This window comes from Homarus americanus, unplaced genomic scaffold (assembly GCF_018991925.1).
Source record: "Homarus americanus isolate GMGI-L3 unplaced genomic scaffold, GMGI_Hamer_2.0 scaffold11150, whole genome shotgun sequence".
In the NCBI taxonomy this organism is placed as follows: domain Eukaryota; kingdom Metazoa; phylum Arthropoda; class Malacostraca; order Decapoda; family Nephropidae; genus Homarus; species Homarus americanus.
In genome coordinates this window covers 264,626-288,600 of record NW_024720555.1, presented here as the reverse complement: position 1 = coordinate 288,600, position 23,975 = coordinate 264,626, and the positions used below count along the sequence as shown (strand labels likewise).

Genomic DNA, 23,975 nt, shown 5'->3' with positions numbered 1-23,975 from the left:
CCTCGTGACCTTAAAAATACGTGCACGTGCCTGAGTGTTGATAGTTACATTTGGCAAGAGTGGAGTCGATCACACACACACACACACACACACACACACACACACACACTCTTATTATTATTATTATCATCATCATCAAACCATCCTGGACAGGCGAATATAGAGCTAACAAGCGCAAAGCAAAAAAACACACACACACACACACACACACACACACACAAATACCTGAGATATAAACCAAAAAAAATATCAACTTGTGACGATACTAACAGGCCCAGCTTATAAGCGTGAGCTGAGAAAATTAGTTATTCAGAAAAGCTTTAAAATGCAACTAAAAGAGACATTCACTCAAACCTCGTTATATCACCTCACCCAATACGCCATTATAATCTCGGGGGGGTAGAGGGGTGGGGAGTAGAGGAGGATGGGAGGGGGTCTTGACCTCTCTACTTGACCTTGTAAAACTGGGTCAGGGATTTTACTGCTTGAGTGTGATGACTTCCTCTTGAGTACTGAAAAGGTTAAGTCATCGTATTCAAGGGGGTTAAGTCATCATATTCAAGGGGGTTAAGTCATCGTAGTAAAAGGGTTAAGTCATCGTAGTAAAAGGGTTAAATCATCATACTAAAGGGGTTAAATCATCATACTAAAGGGGTTAAATCATCATACTCAAGGGGGTTAAGTCATCGTATTCAAGGGGGTTAAGTCATCGTAGTAAAAGGGTTAAGTCATCGTAGTAAAAGGGTTAAATCATCATACTCAAGGGGTTAATTCACTCAAGGGGTTAAGTCACTCAAGGGGTTAAGTCACTCAAGGGGTTAATAAGCCTCTCGGATCAGGTCTTTGCGTAGAGTCTGTGGGTTATTTTGGCGCCATATTGAATGTCATTGAGGAGTGTGTTTAAATTTCCGTCCCCAGTCCGTTTACGTTTGTTTAGGTTCCATTAAGGTTTATTAGTTGAGGCCTTTGTTGTTTTACCTCTCTCTCTCTCTCTCTCTCTCTCTCTCTCTCTCTCTCTCTCTCTCTCTCTCTCTTCCCATTCTGTTTATTCTTCCTCTTTCTTTTCCTAGCCATTTCCTTCCCATCTTCCTTCTCTACTCTTTCTCCCTCCTTCCCCTTCTTCCCTACTCTCTTATCCTTATATCTTCCCTCCTTCATTCCTCTCCTTTCCCTTTCTTTCACCCCTCTTTTTTCTTCCTTCTTTCTTTACCTCCCTTCCTTCCTTCCCTCCTTTCTCTCTCCCTCCTGCCTTACTCTCTTACCCTTATTCCCTCCCTCTTCCTTCCCTCTCTCCTCTTGCCATCACCACTTTGAAGGTCATTTACCTCTTCTCTCCCTCCTCCTTCCTTCCTTCCCTCCTACTTCCTTCTGTCAACACCATCTTGTAGGGCACATACCTCTTCTTTCCCTCCCTCCTCCGTCCCTCCTGCTTTCTTCCGTCCCTCCTCCTCTACCTGCCAGCACCAGTTTGAAGGCCACATGCCTCTTCACTCAAGAGAGCCAAGACTCCATTGTTTACACGTGCACTTGATTGGATGAGAGACCGCGGGTTTAAATCATTGTTGTGGCCGCCAGGATCAGAATGTTTATCATGTTGGGGCAGTTGGATTATTTATTTCCGCGGCACGAGTGATGCTGAGAGACACTCCACATTCACCAAGTGTTTATACAGCAGATGCACTCTTGGGAGTTTGCGCGGGAACTTTTGGTTATGATTTTGCGCGGGAAACGAATTATTTGACTTTGAACGGGGAAAAGTTGTATTTGAGTTTGCGCGGGAAAAGTTAAGTTTGATTTAGTGCGGGAAAAGTTGAGTATGCCTAAGAACGTACAGTATCTTTCTTTGCGCGCGAGAAGTGTTTGAGTTTGCATGGGAAGACTTCATTTAGTGTGAGATATGTTGGGTTTGTGTAGGAAGGTTATTAGTGTGTGTGTGTGTGTGTGTGTGTGTGTGTGTGTTATAATGGTCAGGAATAACTATGAAGTTCCACACTGAGAAAAGGTATCCAACACTGTGCAGTAGCCAACATAATTCAAGGTGACAGCGTGGTTGTTTTAAAGTAAGTTCTCACAAGCCAACACGCCATGCCTCACCACCCAGTTTGTCCGTGGTAACTATATACTGCCTGGCACAAACCTGCTTCAGCGTACATAAATCAGTCATACCAACCTAACCAACTGCCTGGCACAAACCTGCTTCAGCGTACGTAGGTCAGTCATACCAACCTAACCAAACACACATAACATTAATAAACCCGCCAGAGAAGCTTAGTGTTCTGAAGGCTAACACAATACTCTACCACCTTGATTTCCATACAGCCACAACAAGAAGTTCACGTGAAGATTAACTACCCTATCACTATTTGGGAAATGAGGTTAGGTTAGGTTAGGTTAGGATAGGTTAGGATAGGTTAGGTTAGGTTCAGCTTTGTTTGCTTTAGGGTGGGTACTTTTCAGGTGAAATAAGCTGAGTTGGAAATTTTTCAGATTTTCCAAACTTTACCTAAAAAATAAACAAATAACTTTATTACTACACCTGGCACTTCACTGTAGCTTTGTTAATTGTGATCCATAATAAATATTTAAAATCGGGGAAAATCATTTAAAATTGGTCGGTATACAAGAATCAGGGAAAAAAGAAACCCCAGATTTTTATATTAACTCCTTTAATATCTGTATGTGTGTCTGTCTGTGTTGTTCGGGCGGTGTTGTGTAAGTTGTTATACATTGTATCGTAAAGTGAACTGTGGCTTAATGACCTGTTATTACCGTAATCATCATTACACTGTGCGTCTAATGTTGTATTAAATGGCATCATTACTGTTGATGACTGTGTGTGTGTGTGTGTGTGACTGTGTCTGTCTGTGTATGTGTGTGTGTGTGTGCATGTATGTGTTTGTATTGTGTACATATGTGTGTGTGTGCGTGTTGTATACATCTATGTGTGCGATAGATAGATAGACACAAAGAAAGAGATAGACAGACAGACAGACAGACAAACAGACAGACAGACATCAGTAACTCTAAATTACCTACAGGTGTGTGTGGGGGGGGGCGTGTTATTAATACTGTAATACTAATTGTAATTGTGTCTTGTTTCACCTGGCCACGACTCACTAGCTGTTATGTCGTGTTTATAAGATCATTAACTCGTTTGTGTTATTTATAAACTCAGGTAACATTAGGTTAGTTTTTAGATTCGTTTTGTGTATTTTTTTTTCTTTCATTTTTTTTAATTCCTTTGGTTTAATTTTATTTTCTATCATTTTTTTCTTTCGTTTTTTTTCTTTAATTTTCTTTAATTTTCTTTCGTTTTCTTTCATTTTCTTTCGTTTTCTTTCATTTTTTTATTTTCTTTCGTTTTTTATTTTCTTTCGTTTTTTGTTTTCTTTAATTTTCTTTCTTTTTCTTTTGTTTCGTTCTCAGCGGCGGTGTGAGAAGTTGATAATGTTTCTCAAAGGATCGTGAGGTAGTGTGTCTCTGAAGGTGAGAGAACGGGTTAAGTTGTGGTAGAGCCTCAGGGTAATTGTGGTTCAGTGTTGTGGCCACAGTTCAGTGTTGTGGCCACAGTTAGTTCAGTATTGTGGCCACAGTTCAGTGTTGTGGCCACAGTTAGTTCAGCATTGTGGCCACAGTTCAGTGTTGTGGCCACAGTTCAGTGTTCTGGCCACAGTTGGTTCAGTAATGTGGCTACAGTTGGTTCAGTGTTGTGGCTACAGTTGGTTCAGTGTTGTGGCCACAGTTGGTTCAGTGTTGTGGCCACAGTTGCCTCAGAGTTATGGCCACAGTTGCCTCAGCGTCGTGGCCACAGTGGCGGTGTGTGACCTGAATATAAAACTTATTATCTCTGCCCCAGAAATAGCCCAAGAGTCTATCTTATCCCAGGATGAACTAGACTCCCCTGGCTTCAGTAATAATCTCTTCTCTTCAAGGCATAATAAATATTTTTTTCCCAGGATGAAATTAACTCTACAGTGTGAAAAATTAATGGGATAATTTTTTCCCCCAGGTTTAACTACGCTGACCTGATAATAGATACCTTGTACATCCTAGGATTTAAAAATGTACCCCGACGGTGTTTTTTTTCAAGGTTAAGGTAGATTGTCCTGTTTTGCTTTATGTTCGTCCTAGGTTACGTATTTGGTTTACCTGAAAGAAAGAGAGAGAGAGAGAGAGAAAGTTTCTTGAATTACTTTACCACAGCACACCCACTACCACACCCACAACCACACCCACTACCACACACCACTACCACACACACCCACTGCCACACACTCACCACACGCCCACCACACGCCCACCACACAGCAGCCACAATATCGTCATTTCATAAGAGGTTCGGCGAAGCACTTGACTCAGACAGCCAATATGTGTGTGAGCAGCAGCGGACCACCACTCCTCCCTTGGTCAATAGGAATGGTCAGAACCGACTCTAGTTGGTCAGGAGGGCGTGTGATGGGCGGCTTAACAGGTTTAATTGTACTCTGGGTTTTTTAATTTTTAATTTTTTTTTTTTACGTGAATTAGCAAACCCGGGAACAGGTCAAGCAACCCACAACGGGACCTGGGGGGCGAAAAAAAAGGACAGAAAGAAATTAAAAATAGAGAACAAAAAGGTTATACATATTATGTTAATCTATACCACGAAGATGCCGGAAAACCAGCTTTTTTAAGTGAGACAGATTGTATAAGTTTGGAAACACAGAAGAAGGCAGAGCATTCCACAGTTTGGCTGTGTGAGGAAAGAAGGAGGTACTATAACGGGTTATTAAAGTGTGACCGACATCCACAGAGAAACGGTGGGCACCGCGGGCAAGACGAGTGTTAGGAGCCCACAGACTTGCCGGCGGTACACAGGATGCCAAATCCACCGAACATTGCCCGTTAAAGTACCTGTAAAAGAGAGAGTGAAGCAACATTGAGGCGAAGAGAAAGGGAAGAGAGATTGTCGACTAAAGGAGGAGAGTTAATAAGACGAAATGCCTTTGATTCCACCCCATCTGATAGTTGGACAGAAGAAGAGCCACCCCAGATATGAGAGCAGTACTCCAAGTTAGGACGAATGAATCCCTTATATACTTGGAGCAACTGCTCAGGAGTGAAGTAGCTACGGCATCTGTATAGCATTCCCAACTTTCGGGAGGCAGCTTTAGTTATATTAAGGATGTGTGATTTCCAGGACATATTGGAGGAAATAGTGAGGCCTATCATATTTATTTCAGAATTTGGGAGAATGATAGCGTCCTGAAATGTAATTGGTGGGAGATCGTCTAATTTACAAAGTGTAATTGGTAAACATTGAGTTTTATTACTATTGAACATAACCAAGTTTGTATCTCCCCATTCAGAGATGCTGCACAGATCCGCATTGATAGAAGTAATGATATCAGCTCTAGAAACAGATCTAGTTTGAGAGTTAGGAGGAAGGGGAAAATGTAAAGAAGAGTGAAGAGTAGATTCATCAGCGTAAGAATGGATAGAATTAGGTGTAGTGTGAAGTAAATCATTGATAAAAAGAAGAGAGTAGGTGAAAGAACAGAACCCTGTGGGACGCCACTATTGGTAGAGAAAGAGTGAGAAACCGATCCCTCGACAACAACTGCCATGGATCGGTTCTCAAAGAAGCTAGAGATGAGAAAACAAAGTGGGGGAGAGAAACCAAAAGAGGGAAGTTTAGATAGCAAAGACTTGTGCCATACCCTGTCAAATGCTTTGGAGATGTCGAGGGCCACGACAAAAGTTTTCATGTGTAGTCTGGAGGTTTTGTGACGAGTGACTGGTAAATCTGTTTTATTTGTACTCGGGGGTTTTATGAACTCTGAAGGGTTACATGGACTCTGGAGGTTTATAAGCATGTACTCTGGTAGTGTGGAACTGCATTAAATGGACAAAAAACAAGAATATATCGGGAAATTGGTTTAATGGATGAATACCGAGCTTAAACCCTGTCCTAACGTTTAAGAGATAGTGTAAAACAAGCTTAACTTGAGTCTGGAGGTTTATGCGTGACAACTAACCAGAAAAACTGGTTTAACTGGACAAAAGACGAAAATAAACCACGCCTAAATGGTTTAATTACACTCTAGGGGTGAAAAATTAAACCAATTGATCAAACTCGCTTAAAGAGAGTCCACATTTTTTTACGTATGATCGGAAATATTTTAAAACTGGGTTAGTATAAAGTATTAAACCTGACTAAACCCCCAAGAGTTTTACAACGTCCTATCCGAGGTTTCGTTACACTAGTTTTAAAAAGAGTTAAAAGCTTCAGAAAGGCTCGACGCGACAAGAGTTTTAAAGTAAATTATTTACCTTGTCAGTATTTTTACGCGTCGAGAAGCAAAAACGGCGCCAAAATTCTCTCCTCTTCCGTTTTAAGAATTTAATTAGCGACTTTAAGAATGTTTAATGGGTCTTAAGAGTTCCGTGTTAATGTGTTTTTGTTATTTATTCTTATTTTTTGTGTAGTTATGTAGTATTTGTTATTTTACTTATTATTTGTTAGTATAAATGTGTATGTGGTTACCTTGTACGCTGATTGGTTGAGATAATTCAGTGTCTTCTTTTGTCGTCTGAACCTAACCTAACCTAACCTAGTCTAACGCAACCTAACCTAACCTAACATAGCATAACTTCACCCAGCCTAACCTAATATAACCCGAGTCTGGGAGTTGTAATATGTGAGGGCACTAACTCATAGCTTCTCTCACATTAAGTTGGTAATGTAGATATAATTTAACAAGTTATCTCCTTGTTATCTCAGTATAATATATACGCCATCATTGTAGGTCTTGGCAACACTGTCTTTTATACAGTGTTGCCACGATTTTAGATTAGATAGGCTATTAAGGTCATTTTTTTCCCAGTAGATGTGGCACCACCGCTCAAGACATCAAGCAGTCATCAGGCGTTCTTTAAGCCACAGGAAGAAAGCCATGCAGACATCCTTTCCTGCTCTGCCTTACAAAGCATTTTCTGAGTCTCTCGTGTAATAAGAGAAGTATAATACTTCTCTCGAATTTGTCATAGTTGCTGGTTTCATGAGGACTCGAGTTGACGTGTAGAATATAAATAAAAGATATGGCGATGAAAATTCTTCTGAGGATAATCTGAAGAACCACCGAGCTGAGGTTAGGTTAGGTTTGGTTTGGTTTGGTTTGGTTAGGTTAGGTTAGGTTAGCATAAGGTAATCCTGTTTCCTTTGCTACCATATAACCAAATTCTCTCTCTCTTCCCGGCTGCCGGATCTTGACTACTGGCCACCACACTATGACCTCCGTGTTCATGTTGTTCTTGTTCTCATTTTTGTTCTTTTTGTTCAACTTGTTCTTGTTCTTTTAATTCTTGTTGCTCTGGGTTTTTTCTAATTCTTGTTCTTCTAGTTTTTGTTCTTGTTCTTGTTTTAGTTCTTGTTTTTGTTCTTTCAGTTGTTATTTTTGTTAATGTTCTTTTAATTCTTGTTTTTGTTGCTCTTGTTCATTAGTTGTTGTTTTTGTTCTTGTTTTTTAATTGTTGTTCTTGTTATTTTTGTTCTTGCTGTTGTTGTAGTTGTTGTTGTTGTTGTTGTTGTTGTTGTTGTTGTTGTTGTTGTTGTTGTTGTTGTTGTTGTTGTTGTTGTTGTTGTTGTTGTTGTTGTTGTTGTTGTTGTTTACATTGTTTGGTTGTGTCACGTTAGGCTGGCCATACCCAGTTTATTGTGTAGGTAGTTCCCGAGGTGCTGTGACAACTACTAGAGGCAGAACAGCATCACAGCGACACAGCGTTACAGCAACACATCTTTATAGCATCACGGCAGCACAGCAACACATCTTTATAACATCACAGCAACACAGCAACACATCTTTATAACATCACAGCAACACAGCAACACATCTTTATAACATCACAGCAACACAGCAACACATCTTTATAACATCACAGCAACACAGCAACACATCTTTATAACATCACAGCAACACAGCAACACATCTTTATAACATCACAGCAACACAGCAACACATCTTTATAACATCACAGCAACACAGCAACACATCTTTATAACATCACAGCAACACAGCAACACATCTTTATAACATCACGGCAACACAGCAACACATCTTTATAACATCACAGCAACACAGCAACACATCTTTATAACATCACGGCATCACAGCAACACATCTTTACAGCACAGCGACCGCGTAATATGAAGATTGAAACAGCCAGTGGCACCCAACTTAGTGAAGTGATCTAATGGAACCTGGGGAAGGAGTCTCTCTCTCTCTCTATAGAGTAAGGGAGGGAGAGACTGACAGACGAGGAGGCAGTAGGAGTGATGGAGGGAGAGGGAGAGAGGGAGGGACAGAAGAGAGGGAAAGAGAAATAGAGAGAGAGAGAGAGAGAGAGAGAGAGAGTAGGAGAGAGAGAGAGAGAGAGCAGAAATATATTGATGTCATATCAATCTTGTAAATGGTATTAAGACCTGAAGACGCCGTGTGTGTAGTGATGACGTTCCCTCTCTCTCTCACTCTCTCTCTCTCACCCCATATTAGAGTTAGCATCACGTCAGGAGTGGTGGTCCAGCGTCCGGTAAGAGACTGCCATAATTGTTTCAGTCAATATTTTGTAGCGTCAGCGAAGTGCGTGACCAGAGCGACTTAACTCTTCCTTACCAATGTGGTGTATATTAGTGTTTTATATTCGTTATACGTTCGTTATATTCGTTATATGGCTGTTATATTCGTTATACGTTTGTTATATGGCTGTTATATTCGTTATACGTTTGTTATATGGCTGTTATATTCGTTATACGTTTGTTATATGGCTGTTATATTCGTTATACGTTTGTTATATGGCTGTTATATTCGTTATACGTTGTTCGTTATACGCTTATTATCTTCATTATATGACTTATATTCGTTACACAGCTCATAAATTCGTTATACGTCTCTTATATAGAGTTATATCCTGGTCAGGTATTCAATTATAACATTATATGGGGCACTATTCTCTAATGCCTCTGTTTAAGATGGTTCATAGGCCGTTGTTGCCCTAAATAACTCCTATATGAGCGTCTACAGGCATACCAACACCTACATTGAAACCTCTCTATAACGGACTACACGATGATGAAAGTCCGTTATGTCGAGGTTCTGTTATTGAGTCCAGGAACCTTATTGGAAAAAAAGTAACCTTATTTTGTCAGTTCCGTTCACGCATCATTGTACTGTATATACCCTTCCCCTCCCCATCACCTCACCCTCCCCCTCACCCCTCTTTCCCCATCACCTCCCCTCCCTCACCCACCCTCCTCCCCACCTCTCCCCCTCACCCCTCTTTCTCACATCACTTCACTCTCACTCCACCTCTCCTCCTCCCACCTCCCTCAATTCTCTTTCCCCATCAATTACCTCCTCCCCACCCTCCCACCTCTCCCCTGTGTAGGTAAAGATGGCGAACGACATTTCAACAACACAACACCGTAATAATTTATTCATCAACTCCTTCCTGGAACATTTAAAACCATTATACGTAATTTGTTATAGATTATACAGTTATACCCAAGGTTATAGGTAGGGCGGGGGTGGTGACTGGTACACCTGCTGTTATAGGGTTTGTGACAACAGGTCCGCTCGCTTGCGAGGCGAGCATGCTGACCATTACACCACAGGTCGCCATATACATACATACATTCATACACCCTGACATACATACACGTTCATGTGCACATAGATATATACATATACGTTCATATACATCGAGAAGCCTCTCTCTCTCTCTCTCTCTCGTATATCTCAGTTCCTTTTCCGTCATAGTTTTTCCCCTTTAAATTCTTTTAACTACATCGCCCCCCACTCCCTCTCCTGGGTCTTCCCTTACTTCCCACCCTTCCTCTCCCTCCTCCCCCTCCTCCCCACCCTTCCTCTCCCTACTTCCCCACCCTTCCTCCCCCCCCCTCCTCCCACCCCTTTCCCTCCCCCTCCTCCCACCCTTCCCTCCCTCCTCCCACCCTTTCCTCCCCTCCTCCCTTCCACCCTTCCCCCTTCCTCCCCTCTGTCTCTCTCCCCTCATGCAATATATTCAGATTGAAATGTCGGGTGATGCAACGTAGTGTAGTTCTGGGTGGTGGTTCAATTCCTTCTCTTCCTTCATCTCCTTCCTCCTCCTCCTCCACTTCCTTCTCTAATCTTCATCCTCCTCCTCCTCCTCCTCCTCCTAATCCTAACTTATGGTCATTAATGGAGGGAGTAGCTGTCTTAATCAATTTGTCCAACAGAGAGAGAGAGAGAGAGAGAGAGAGAGAGGGGCTACTGCTCAAGGGTGACGCTCGAGTGTGTGTTAACTTGAGCTGTAACTGACAAGGTTAATGATATCAGAGTTGAGCTAAAGTTAAGTACCTGGGCACATGTGCTGTGTGTGGACTCTGGGTGTTAACTGTCAGGAGTTTTTGATGGCCTAGCATGGTGTGGTGTGGTATGGTGTGGGTGTGGGTGTGTGGTGTGTGTGGTATGGTGTGGTGTGGTATGGTGTGGTGTGGTGGGTGTGGTGTGGTGGGTGTGTGGTGTGTGTGGTATGGTGTGTGGGTATGGTATGTGGTGTGGGTATGGTGTGGTGTGGTGTGGTATGGTGTGGTGTGGTGTGGTGTGGTGGATGCGGTGTGGTGATGTGCGGTGTGGTGTGTGGTGTGTGGTGTGATGTGCGGTGTGGTGTGGTGTAGTACAGTGTAGTGGTGTGGTGTGATGTGCGGTGTGGTGTGTTGTGATGTGTGGTGTGTTGTGATGTGTGGTGTGGTGTGTTGTGGTGTGTGGTGTGTTGTGATGTGTGGTGTGGTGTGGTGTGGTGTGATGCGTGGTGTGGTGTGGTGTGATGTATGGTGTGCATTGAGAGGTGAGGTATGGTGCTCTCCTTTGGCGACGAAACGGTAAACATATTGTCCTCAAACATTAGGTTAACTTAACTTAGGTTGGGTTAAAATTGGGTTTAAGTCAGTTTACGGGTAGGTTAGGGTTAAGTTAGGTTAGATTAATTTAAGATAGGTTAAGTTTGGTTGGGTTAATTTAGGGTAGGTTAAGTTATAATTGGTTTTGTTAGGTTAGATTTGTTAAATTAGGACAGGTTAGGTTAGATTAGACCAGAATTAGGTTAGGTCAGACCAGAATTAGGTTAGGTTAGACCAGAATTAAGTTAGGTTAGACCAGAATTAGGTTAGGCTAGATCAGAAATAGGTTAGGTTAGATCAGAATTAGGTTAGGTTAGATCAGAAATAGGTTAGGTTAGATCAGAATTAGGATAGGTTAGGCTAGGTTAGGTTAGGTTAGGTTAGGTTAGGTTAGGTTAGGATCACTTGGCATCAGAACACACCACACACTTCACCAGCATCACAACACAGACACAAGGCAGCGTGTTCCCGGTGACCTTTTCCGGCCCGTGAACCAATAATGGTGACCTTTATACCCCTCACCCCTCAGCTCCTAGCTCCTCACCCCAGCTCCTCACCCCTCAGCTCCTCACCCCTCACCTCTCAATTCTCACCCTCACCTCACCTCTCATCCTCACTCACCTTCACCTTCAATTCTCACCTCAATCACTCCCTCACCTCAACACCTCACCTCAATTTCATCCTCACCTCACCCTCATCCTCACCTCACCCTCTCCTTCACCCCTCATCCTCAATCACACCACACCTCACCTCACCTCTCACACCCCTCATCCCTCACCCTTCACCCCTCACCTGTCAAGAGGTCAGGTGCTGTGTATCCTCAGTGTAGGGGAATATATTCATTGTGATGTTGACGTCATGATTGGAGATTGGTGATTGGAAGGTGATTGGTCGTTTATGTGAGGGATTGGAAGGTGATTGGTCGGTTTATGTGAGGGATTGGAAGGTGATTGGTCGGTTTATGTGAGGGATTGGAAGGTGATTGGTCGGTTTATGTGAGGCATTGGAAGGTGATTGGTCGGTTTATGTGAGGGATTGGAAGGTGATTGGTCGGTTTATGTGAGGGATTAGAAGGTGGTTGGTCGGTTTATGTGAGGGATTGGAAGGTGATTGGTCGTTTATGTGAGGAATTGGAAGGTGAATGGTCGGTTCTCTAGACGTAGGATTAGAAGTATGAAAATTTCCACCAATCCTGAAGTTTTGTGATTGTTTTAGTTCATAGTTCAACAGTGAGCAAGACACACACACACACACACACACACACACACACACACACACACACACACACACACACACACACACACTGCTCGCTGGAAATATGTCGACGACTCCACCATTGGGATCAGTGTCAACAACTCGGCTACCGACTACACCGCCCTCCAGGATTTATTGAACAGTCTCCAAAATTGGGCCACCAACAACCACGTTACCAAGACCATGGTTATGCACATGAACCTCTCCTCCGACCTTGTCTCACCTCCCTCCATTACTTTGGGCCCCAACACACTCCAAGTTGTGGACTCCACCAAGCTCCTCGGCGTCATTCTAGATAACAAACTAAATTGTAAACCACACGTCAGTAAAGTTGTCAAATCCTCCAGTTTTCGTCTCCACTTCCTCCGCCGACTCAAGTCCCTCGGAGTTCCTGCACCCGAGCTCCTCAGTGTTTACTCAACATTCATAGTTCCAAAGGTCACCTATGCCTCTCCTGCCTGGTCTTCCTCCCTAAATGCCACACAACGTAAACACCTAGAAAAGTGCAAAAGAGGGCATGCAAGATTATTCTCTCCCCTTCCTACTCCACATAACAAGAAGCGCTCAACGCACTGACCCTCTTGGCTCTCTTTGACCATCACCACGACCTCATCTGCAAATTTGGTGAGAAGCTTCTGCACCATCCTCGACACCGGCTCCTACTACCACCCGAGACCCCCCTTTCACTAATTGCTGTTCGACACCACAACAGCATCCAGCCCATACGAGCACGTACTGATCGCTATAAGAACAGCCCAGTCCCAACCATTGTAAAAATTATCAATAACTCGTAATCAACCAGTAATGGTGACAATTAATCCTTTAAAAAATACAATTCCCTTAGAGAAGAAAACATCCCAGTGAGGGTAAGAAGATCCTCTAAAAGATGGTAAATAAATATGTGTCTCAGATAACTTGGTCAGGAGGTCTTGGGGCAGTGAGGAGTGTTACAAGACCAGAATATCTTATGAGGGAGAGAGTGTAGGGGAGGAGAAGACGGTGGATGGAGGGAGAGAGTGTAGGGGAGGAGAAGACGGTGGATGGAGGGAGAGAGTAGAGGTGGGTGGAGGGTGGGATGATGTGAAAGTGGGCGGAGGATAAGGAGAGAGGAGGGAGATAAGAGTTGGAGGAGGGGAGGAAAATATTGCTGTGTCACTATAAGGAAGGGAGGAGAGAGAGAGAGAGAGAGAGAGAGAGAGAGACACACACACACACGAAGAGAGATCAAAAGTTGTGTTTGTTTTCAGTAAGTTAAGGTAAACTGTTGTGTGATGGAGGGACGGGGTGTTTGTCTTGGGCCAGTCGGTGTTTGAGAGCCACACACACACACACACACTCGCTGTTTTGTGGCATATTTATTACCTCTCCTGACATAATAATAATAATAATAATAATAATAATAATAATAACAATAATAATAACAATAATAATAATAATAACACTAATAACAATAACAATAATAATAATAATAATAATAATAATAATAATAATAATAATAATAATAATAATAATAACAATAACAATAATAATAATAATAATGATAATAATAATAATAATAATAATAATAACAATAATAACAATAATAATAACAATAATAACAATAATAATAACAATAATAATAACAATAATAATAACACTAATAACAATAATAACAATAATATTAATAATACCATCAGTCCATTTCAGACGCCATTTCTACACAACTCTACGGTACCATCAAGCCACATTTCACTATCTATCTGTATCTCTGACATCCAATAAAGTAATAGATATATTCATTGAAATAGACCTCAATCTATCATAATTTTATTTATTGTATATAATAGTCTATTAAAGGTTCTAAATTGTTATATATTAATTAACCAAAGTTGACATGTTTAGGTGACCAGTCGTACTGTGGGGGGTTCTGCTTGGTGATTGGCTGGTCGAGTTCAACCTACACCCTTACTGTCTCGACCAATCAGGAGCCTCCATCTTCTGGTTGGCGGGTTCTGTTTTGTTTCTGGTGACCCAAGTAGCTACTTCTTCCTCCTCCTCCCAACTACTTCCTCTTCTCATCGTCGTTCATCCCCTGCCTCTCCTTCCCCTTCCAACACCTCCCTCCCGACCTCCCCAGAGAGTGTCAGAGGTGTGTTTTCATTACTCATTTCTCTCTCTCTCTCTCTCTCTCTCTCATCACGGCAGGTAATGGCTTATAAATGCGCCGTAGGACAATCATATTTTTCCTCCTGTGTTGTGAAATATATGCTGTTTAATTCTGTGCAATGGAGGTAGTGTAACCAGGAACACACACACACACACACACACACACACACACACACACACACACACACACACACACACACACACACACACACACACACACACACACACACACACACACACACACACACACACCGAAGGTCATTGCTGGAGGAGCCCTTCCGAGCAGCCAGGTCAACTGTTAAGTTGGCCCATATCAACTCCCTCCCCTGAACCCTCCTCCCCACCGGAATATCAACAAGTTCACGCCAGAAGTTACTATTTCATTTAGGAAAGGAATGGAACCAGTGTTAAACAGAGGTGAACAGTGGTGAACAGTGCTTAAGTCAGTGAGAACAACTCAACAGTAACAGTGGTACCCAAGTTGACCTTCACACAGTGAGGTCCCAGGTACCCAGTGATAACGGCGCCGACCCAACAACCAGCGATGTGTTAATCCGTCTACGATAGGAAGGCCTGGGACCACACCTCACTCATAGAACACCGTCTGTGAGGGAACTACTACACCACGTGAGGCCCCTCATAACATCATCTGTGAGGGAATTACTACACCACGTGAGGCCCCTCATAACACCATCTGTGAGGGAATTACTACACTACGTGAGGCCCCTCATAACATCATCTGTGAGGGAATTACTACACCACGTGAGGCCCCTCATAACACCATCTGTGAGGGAATTACTACACCACGTGAGGCCCCTCATAACACCATCTGTGAGGGAATTACTACACCACGTGAGGCCCCGCATAACACCATCAGTGAGGGAATTGCTACACCACGTGAGGCCCCTCATAACACCATCTGTGAGGGAATTACTACACCACGTGAGGCCCCTCATAACACCATCTGTGAGGGAACTACTACACCACGTGAGGTCCCTCCTAACACCATCTGGGAGGGAGTTACTACACTACATGTTTGCTGTTCAACACCTACATTAATCTGTATGTTCACTGTGTGTTCCTTCACCTTTCTCTAATGAAGGCTTTTGTTAAACCACCAATGTATGTAATAAGTCATTTATGTCCAATGTATATTTTCAGCCTTCGGTCTGCAGAACTTTTCAATAAACCGTTAATTACATATATTACACACACACACACACACACACACACACACACACACACACACACACACACACACACACACACACACACACACACACACACACACACACACACACACACACACACACACACACACACACGCACACTTCTTCCCTTACCTGTGTTCATTCCTTTTATCAATTTTTCTTTTCAATTATTATCGTTTCTCTTACTTATAAAAAGATGAAATAGGGAATAGAGAAACGGAAATGATTTAAGTGTAAAGTTTAGAAAGTAAAATGTAAGTATTTAGACAAGGTGAAATATGTACACGTTTATATCATTAACTTACATACAGAACATAAGTTAAGTTGTTATGTTAACGCAAAATTCGCTAACTTATGCTTAAAGTCATCAGGTTAGCGCTAAATTCGCTAACTTATCATACAACAGGTCACGAGATTAGCACTAAACTAGCTAACTTATTATAGATTAAGTTCTCATGTTAATACTAATGTCGCTAACTTCGGTCAACAGCTTGCAGTTAAACTCGCTAACATATCATAGATTAAGTTTTCATATTAACACTAAACTCGCTAACATATCATAGATTAAGTTTTCATATTAACGCTAAACTCGCTATCTTAAGCCAACAGGTTCGCATTACACTTACTAACAGATCATACACTCAAAACTCGCTAACTGATGATACACGTTCAGTCACTCGTTCGCTTAACTCGCTAAACTCGCCAGTGACAGAGATCGTCAAAGATGGATTCTCAAAGTTTTCGTAAGTTAAAAATTTATCCTCGTAATTGGAGAGGTAATAAGACTCTTAGACTCCGCTGAGACTCTACCTTAACGAGATAATATTACTGTAGACTCTCTTTCTCCCGGAGACTGAGAGACACCTTTGAGAATTACGTTCTTAACTCCGGCTGCCGTAGTGAGTTAATGTTAATTAAATGTAAAATGTAGCGCCGTAACTCACACCACACACACACACACACACACACACACACACACACACACACACACACACCCACACACACACACACCCACACACACACACACCCACACACACACCCACCTTTATATAATGTGTTAAGTGGAAAGGCTGAACTAGTGTTATCGTTGTGTTTATTGAGCATTATACGATGTTGTTGTTGTGGTGGTGGTGGTGGTGGTGGTGGTGGTTGTTGTGGTGGTGGTGGTTATTTTGCACCATACTGCATTATTATTATTATTATTATTATTATTATTATTATTATTATTATTATTATTATTATTATTATTATTATTATTATTATTATTATTATTATTATTATTATTATTATTATTATTATTATTATTATTATTATTATTATTGTTATTATTATTATTATTATTATTATTATTATTATTAGCCTCAACACTACTATCCTAACCTCCACTATCCTCAATCTATTAACACCCGCGTTACCTATCCTAACTCCCCCCCCCCATCCTCCCTCTCTCCCTCCCTCCTCCACAAGTGAAGTAGAGGGTTAGTATAGGTGACCTCAGTTGACCTTGAATGACCTGATTATTGAGGCACGTATCTCTTGGTACTGTTGACCCCTCCACCCCTCACCCCACCCACCTCCCACCTCTCAGTGTATCTCGTGGGGGGGGGGGATTAAAGATAATATGGCCTTTCAGTTCCTTTAAATATTGATTTACTCTTGTACACTATAAGCTATCTATTTATCTGTCTGTCTATCTATCTGTCTGTCTGTCTGTCTGTCTGTCTGTCTGTCTGTCTGTCTGTCTGTCTGTCTGTCTGTCTATCTATCTATTTATCTGTCTGTCTGTCTATCTGTCTATCTATCTCTCTATCTGTCTGTCTATCTATCTATCTATCTGTCTATCTGTCTGTCTGTCTGTCTGTCTGTCTGTCTGTCTGTCTGTCTATCTATGCTTGTATCTGTCTGTCTATTTGTCTGTTTTTTTTCATAAACGGAATTGGCATGAAAAAAGTTCCAGTTATACTAGAACAATAATGAACAGATCCAAGTGTTCATTATGTTCAAAAAGGACATATGAATAACATTGACTTGATATGAACAACTAACTTTCGACTTTCTTCACTTAATAACCCCCCCTCCTTTCTCTTGTTCACAGGTTATTCGAGAACAATTCAGAACTACTGGCGTTGTTCACTAAGTTCAAGCAGCTGAGGACGAGGGATGAACAAGCCGAGTCTCTGGAGTTAGCTGAACATGCCACCATCGTTATGAACTCTTTAGATGAAGGAATCAAAGCTATGGATAATGTAGATTTTTTTTTTGACCTGTTGCACCAAATAGGAGCCTCACACCGGAAAATACCCGGCTTTCAGAAGGAATATTTTTGGGTAAGTTATCCGGTTTTTTTGGGGATTTAGAGTTTTATAATTATCCGATTTTGTTATAATTATTCGGCTTTCGGGGTTAAGATAGTGTTATACAGATTCGGCTTTCAGAAGTATTATTTCTCACATAAGATATCCGGCTTTAGGGGATAAGAGTGTTATAATTCTCCGGCTTTATGACTTAAGATAGTGTTATACAGACCCGGCTTTCAGAAGTATTGTGGGGTAAAGTAACCGGCTTTAATTAGTAAGATAGTTATAATTACCCGGCTTTAAGGAGTAAAATAGTTATAATTATCCGGCTTTATGGCTTAAGATAGTGTTATACAGACCCGGCTTTCTCGGCTTTAAGAAATAGTCATCCATCACCGTGTCAGTACCACAGGCTCTCTACTCCGCTTTGTGAGGAACTTTATAATGCGAGGCAATTTGGGCGAATAAGAGGGCTACAAATTGGGGGAGAGAGAGAGAGAGAGAGAGAGAGAGAGAGAGAGAGAGAGAGAGAGAGAGAGAGAGAGAGAGAGAGAGAGAGAGACCTAATTCAACTTAACCTTTGCAGAATCTAAACCACTCTATGTACCACACACACACACCACAAACTACTTCTACTACTACTACTACTACTACTACTACTACTACTACTACTCGGAATCAAGTATGACGATCATCCAGCTATGATACAATGATATGAGTTATTAGGGATGTCACCTTCGTTGGTGAGTTTTGAGGTGACTAAAGAGGCCGATACGGGACCGGCAGTGTAGATCACAGATGTTGCACATGTGGTGGGCTACTTCTAGTGCGGGAGGGAGGCAACGTCTTTCCGACGTTGGTGCTTGTCTGCCTCGGTATGCAGTTGGGCTAACTCGAAACTATTGACCTTTGGGATTACACTTGCCTAGTCCATTTCTCCCTATGGTTCCTTGCCAAATGTCAGCATCTCTGCCAACTCTGGCAGAGTCACCTAGGAGCACAACCTTATCTTCTCTGGGGATAAAGGTTAGCACTCTGTCAAGGTCAGTGTAAAAGGCCTCCTTGATGTCATCCTCTACATCCAGTGTTGGGGCGTAGGCATTGATGAAAAAGACATGACGTGAGTGATTCAGTAGGACTCGAAGCGTCATGAGGCGCTCATTGATCCCCACAGGTATTTCAGTTGGCCCATGTTGGGTGCATTGGCAGATCGCAAAGCCAACTCCATAAATGTGGTTTCTCTCCACAGCCGCAGGTTTACCCTTTCAGAAGAAGGTATAGCCAGACCCCCGTTCTGTGAGCAGGCCTTCGTCTGGGAGCCGGGACTCACTAATGGCTTCTTTCAGGATGCTCATTTGTGTCAGTATCCAGAAGGGTCTTGACGTTCCATGCAGCGACCATAAGAGGTTGTATAGTTTTTTTGGGGGGGTCTGTGATTATGATTGTGTTTTCGACCGCATAAGGATAACCTTACTGGATGCGATTGCCCAGTCAGGTTGGTTCTTTAGGCAGGCTATGTTTAGGGCACCTTTTCTAGCCCCCTCCCCATGTGGGGTGAGCAGAGTGGCACCTCGAAAGGGCTGATCAGTCGCACAGACAGTACAGGATTGCACTGCTACCTAGATCCTAGTGCATAAACAACCATCTTATCTTTGCCTCTTATGTGCAGAGTTGTGACTAGGGATTTCCGGCAGTCATCTCTGCCTGTCCTCGTCGCCACTCGTCCGTCGCCATAGGGCTTTTGGGGTGTATAGGGGTTTGATGGTGATGAGAGGTAGATGAGCTGGATGATGGCTGTATGTGAGTTGATCTATGTGGTGAGGCAGGAGCGCAGGCAGCAACCACACATCTTGGCTATCCCTTTTCCTGATCCAGTGGTGCAAGTGTTGCAATGATTCGGGAGAGGGAGAGTTGCAATGGACTGCCGATAGCCCAGTTTGTTGGGTTTCGCCTTAATAGCCTGTCCATCACGCATTACCTTCGTCAGCCGGTGTAGTCGTTGGGTTTCCATGTTGGTCACCTCTTCTGCCTATATCACCGTTGGGGTCTTGCTGAAACTTTGTAAGCATGTCTGCCTGATGCGGGGCTCCACCACAGATTTTTCTTTCGGGGTTTACTCCCGTAGCCTGAGACCTACCATGGTTAATCCGCGAGGCAGCGGGGCAATGGTTAGTAGGCGCCAGGACGTGTTCACGTGCCAGTGGGCCTATGCACTGTTCCTCTGGGGCCCACTGCTGCTCCTAGATCCCCTGCTGCTATAACCTGGGCCCACGAGGCACCCAGTTACCGTGTGTTGCCATGAGGAGGCACAGCAGGAGTCTTGATGGTGAATAGGTTGTGTACTGGCAGGAGAAAACTTATGCAAGCTGCTTCCCTGTTCGCAACGAGGACTAGCCAGCGGCGGTAGCTGAAAGCGAGAGGAAGCAAGCAGTGCTTGCACCTTAACACAAACATAATGCTGCCACACTAAACGCATTACACCACCCTGCGCACACACACACACACACACACACACACACACACACACACACACATCGTTTCCGCTCTGATAATGGCAGTGAACGGACCATTGTTTCCCTCCCCTCTCCTCCCTTCCCTTCCCCCAGGGCCCATGAGAAGGGAGGGAAGTGGCAAGATACTGGGAGGGAAGGGAGGTAGGAGAGACGAGTGAGAGGAAACTTGGAGAGAGGGAACTGGTGTACAGGAGATTGGGAGACGGACATCGAGAAGGGGAGGACGTTTTGTGTGTGTGTGTGTGTGTGTGTGTGTGTGTGTGTGTGTGTGTGTGTGTGTGTACAGAACCTCTCTCAACACCTTCAATAAATTTCAAAATGTTCTATTTACCTTTACATAAGATGGAACCTAACCTAACCTAACCCAACCCAACCCAACCCTTAGCACTCTAAAGCCTTGGTCTTACGCCTGCTTCACCCTTACAGAAGATCGAGCACCCGTTCCTGGAGGCCGTGCGGCTGACGCTTGGTGACCGCTACACCGACAACATGGACAACATCTACAGGATCACCATCAAGTTCCTCATTGAGACGGTGGTGAAGGGCTACGAGATGGCTGAAGAAAAAGAACCCAACGACAACGTGAAGGAGGCCATTAACTCGTCAGGCGGCAACTGTAGTAAAGCCTCCAAGGGCTCCTGAAGAAGGCACAGAAGACGATCTTGGAGAGGATGAATGAATGTGTAGTTTTTAGTCTTATAGGGAGAAAAAAAAGATGAAGCCACACTGCCACTAGGGCTTGCACCAATTAGTGTGTTTATTTCGTGTTTTGTTTTGTTTATTACGATGTACTGTAGCTGAAGTGTGGTTGATGGGCTCACTGTGTAATGCTGGGGTACACTATGTTGCTTCTGTCTCTCATCTCTACTGAAGAAGTGAGGTACCGTGTCCTCTCATCTCTGGTAAGAACAAGGCAGCTCTTAATACTAGACTCTAGGTTATTATGCCATCGAGAAAACTAAAGTTCCTCAGATTATTCCAATTATTGCAAAAGTTGTTCAGCCTTAACTAACGTGGTGAGGAAATTATGTAAAAAAGAGTTGTTCTTTATGACTATTAAATGTAATAATGGGAGCAATACGAGAGAGAGACATATTTAATAGAAAGATTCATGAACTATTAATTTGGGGGTATTTTTGAAACGAAGAATTTAATAGTTTTTTAAAGACGGTGTTCAAACTTTTATATACCAGATGTCTATAGAGGGTCGCAGGCTTATGACACTCTCGCCCTGGGTTGAGGAATCGCTCTTTCTACTGACGTGAAGATGAGTGGGATTATAATGTGTATTTCATGTTTATTCACGTTATTCATTTCATTGGAGAGGAGGATGGAGAGGTGTGTCGCGGGAGCTTAATGTGGGGGGAAGCTTTCAGTGCCAGAGATAAATTTATAACAGAAACGTAAACTTTGCATTTTGGAGTAAATTTAGATATTTTCTGAAAGGACAGATTGAAGATTTCTTGTACCATTCTCACCTAGCCAAACCTAACCTAACCTAACCTAACCTAATGCTAACCTAACCTAACCTAACCTAACCTAACCTAATGCTAACCTAACCTAACCTAGTGCTAACCTAATGCTAACCTAACCTAACCTAATGCTAACCTAACCTAACCTAGTGCTAACCTAATGCTAACCTAACCTAACCTAACCTAACCTAATGCTAACCTAACCTAACCTAGTGCTAACCTAACCTAACCTTATTGGATGGGTAACAACAGGTGTCACACGTATGGTAATGAACATGTGTACTGTATCTGTGTTGTGAGCCTCAAACAGATGTACCATGCACCTGTTGTACTACTTTTTACAGCCACTGCAAAGGGTGTACCGTTATAGCAGATTGTCAGTGCAGGCAAGAGACGGGTGAACGCTTCGCCAGGCGTACAAATGAACACATTACGACTCACCAATACTGGAGGTTGAAGTCCTGGAAATTAGTTTTGGTGTCTGCCTTTGTTTGTGTATGTATGTATGTATGTATGTATGTATGTATGTATGTATTTGTGTCTGTCTGTATGTATGTATGTATGTATGTATGTATGTATGTATGTATATTAACAAAACCAATAGACCAAAGAAGGTGTAATAATGTGAGAGAAAATGCTGAAATTATAATAAGATAAGGTCAAGGTCAGCACAGGTCAGCACAGGTCACCACAGGTCAGCACAGGTCAAAGACACCTTCACTACCAGCTGGACATTATTATAAAGATCTTTTTATTCCCCATAATATTTTCACCTTCAATATTCCTCTCAACGGAATATATAACAAAATACTAATAATTCCTTCACTTCAGATAAACATAAAATGCTTAACAAAAATACAGACGTTACCTTAACCAGATGCGTTCACCGTGACATTCTTCCATTACAACGACAGATGTTTACGTCAGTCAGCGGGAGGTTGTGTCCGGATAACATTACAACGACAGATGTTTACGTCAGTCAGCGGGAGGTTGTGTCCGGATAACATTACAACGACAGATGTTTAAGTCAGTCAGCGGGAGGTTGTGTCTGGATAACATGACAACGACAGATGTTTACGTCAGTCAGCGGGAGGTTGTGTCCGGATAACATTACAACGACAGATGTTTACGTCAGTCAGCGGGAGGTTGTGTCCGGATAACATTACAACGACAGATGTTTACGTCAGTCAGCGGGAGGTTGTGTCTGGATAACATTACAACGACAGATGTTTACGTCAGTCAGCGGGAGGTTGTGTCCGGATAACATACAACGACAGATACAGTCATTGTGTCGGATAACACAACGACAGATGTTTACGTCAGTCAGCGGGAGGTTGTGTCATAACATTAACGACAGATGTTTAAGTCAGCGGGAGGTTGTGTCCGGATAACATTACAACGACAGATGTTTACGTCAGTCAGCGGGAGGTTGTGTCCGGATAACATTACAACGACAGATGTTTACGTCAGTCAGCGGGAGGTTGTGTCCGGATAACATTACAACGACAGATGTTTAAGTCAGTCAGCGGGAGGTTGTGTCCGGATAACATTACAACGAAAATCCTCTAGATTATAAATATTTAACCTAGAAAAAATTGGACCGGAGCTTGAAGTTGTTATAATAAAACACGAGAGAAAAATAATATGCAACAAGACTCCGTTTATGTTTGGGTAATGGTAGACGATGTTGTAGTGTATTGTGAACACTGTATTACATAAAGGCAACCTAACCCTCCAGGCCACTATGCACCTCCCACTTGGAGAGAGGGGGGGAGAGGCCGGGGGCTGGAGGTCGACCTTCACTTGAGGAGTTTTACACGTGTAATATTAATAAAGGTAGCTACCAGGGAATGCCATTGTAAGTTTAATATCAAACCTGTCCTAAAATGTTGACATTGTGTATTAAAGACCTCCAGATTAAAGTACTGTCATATAAACCTGTTTTAGCTTAAATAATGATGAAAATAAATTAATATACAGTAGAAAGATTTGTCAATACTGTCAAGGTGTATTCAACGTTGTATTGGCATTCTCCATGTAAATATTAGTATAGGATAAGACTACTGTAAGAACAAAACCCATCCTCAAAGATAACTATTAAGGATTCACCTCAGTTTTAGGTGTATTAATGTTAACATTAGTTTGGTATTAGGAATCGCATGCCA

At 42.6% G+C, this 23,975-nt stretch overlaps 1 protein-coding gene across 1 annotated transcript in view; it reads left to right on the top strand.

Annotated features, from left to right (window-relative positions):
• Positions 1-21,871, top strand: part of LOC121860572 (cytoglobin-1-like) — a 102,514-nt gene extending 80,643 nt beyond the window's left edge. Inside the window, exons 2-3 of the mRNA XM_042357741.1 lie at positions 17,624-17,855; positions 20,765-21,871. Of these exons, the coding sequence (XP_042213675.1) occupies positions 17,624-17,855; positions 20,765-20,980 (448 nt within the window). The 3' untranslated portion in view covers positions 20,981-21,871. The remainder of the gene's footprint in view (positions 1-17,623; positions 17,856-20,764) is intronic.
• The last annotated feature ends 2,104 nt before the right edge of the window (positions 21,872-23,975 follow it).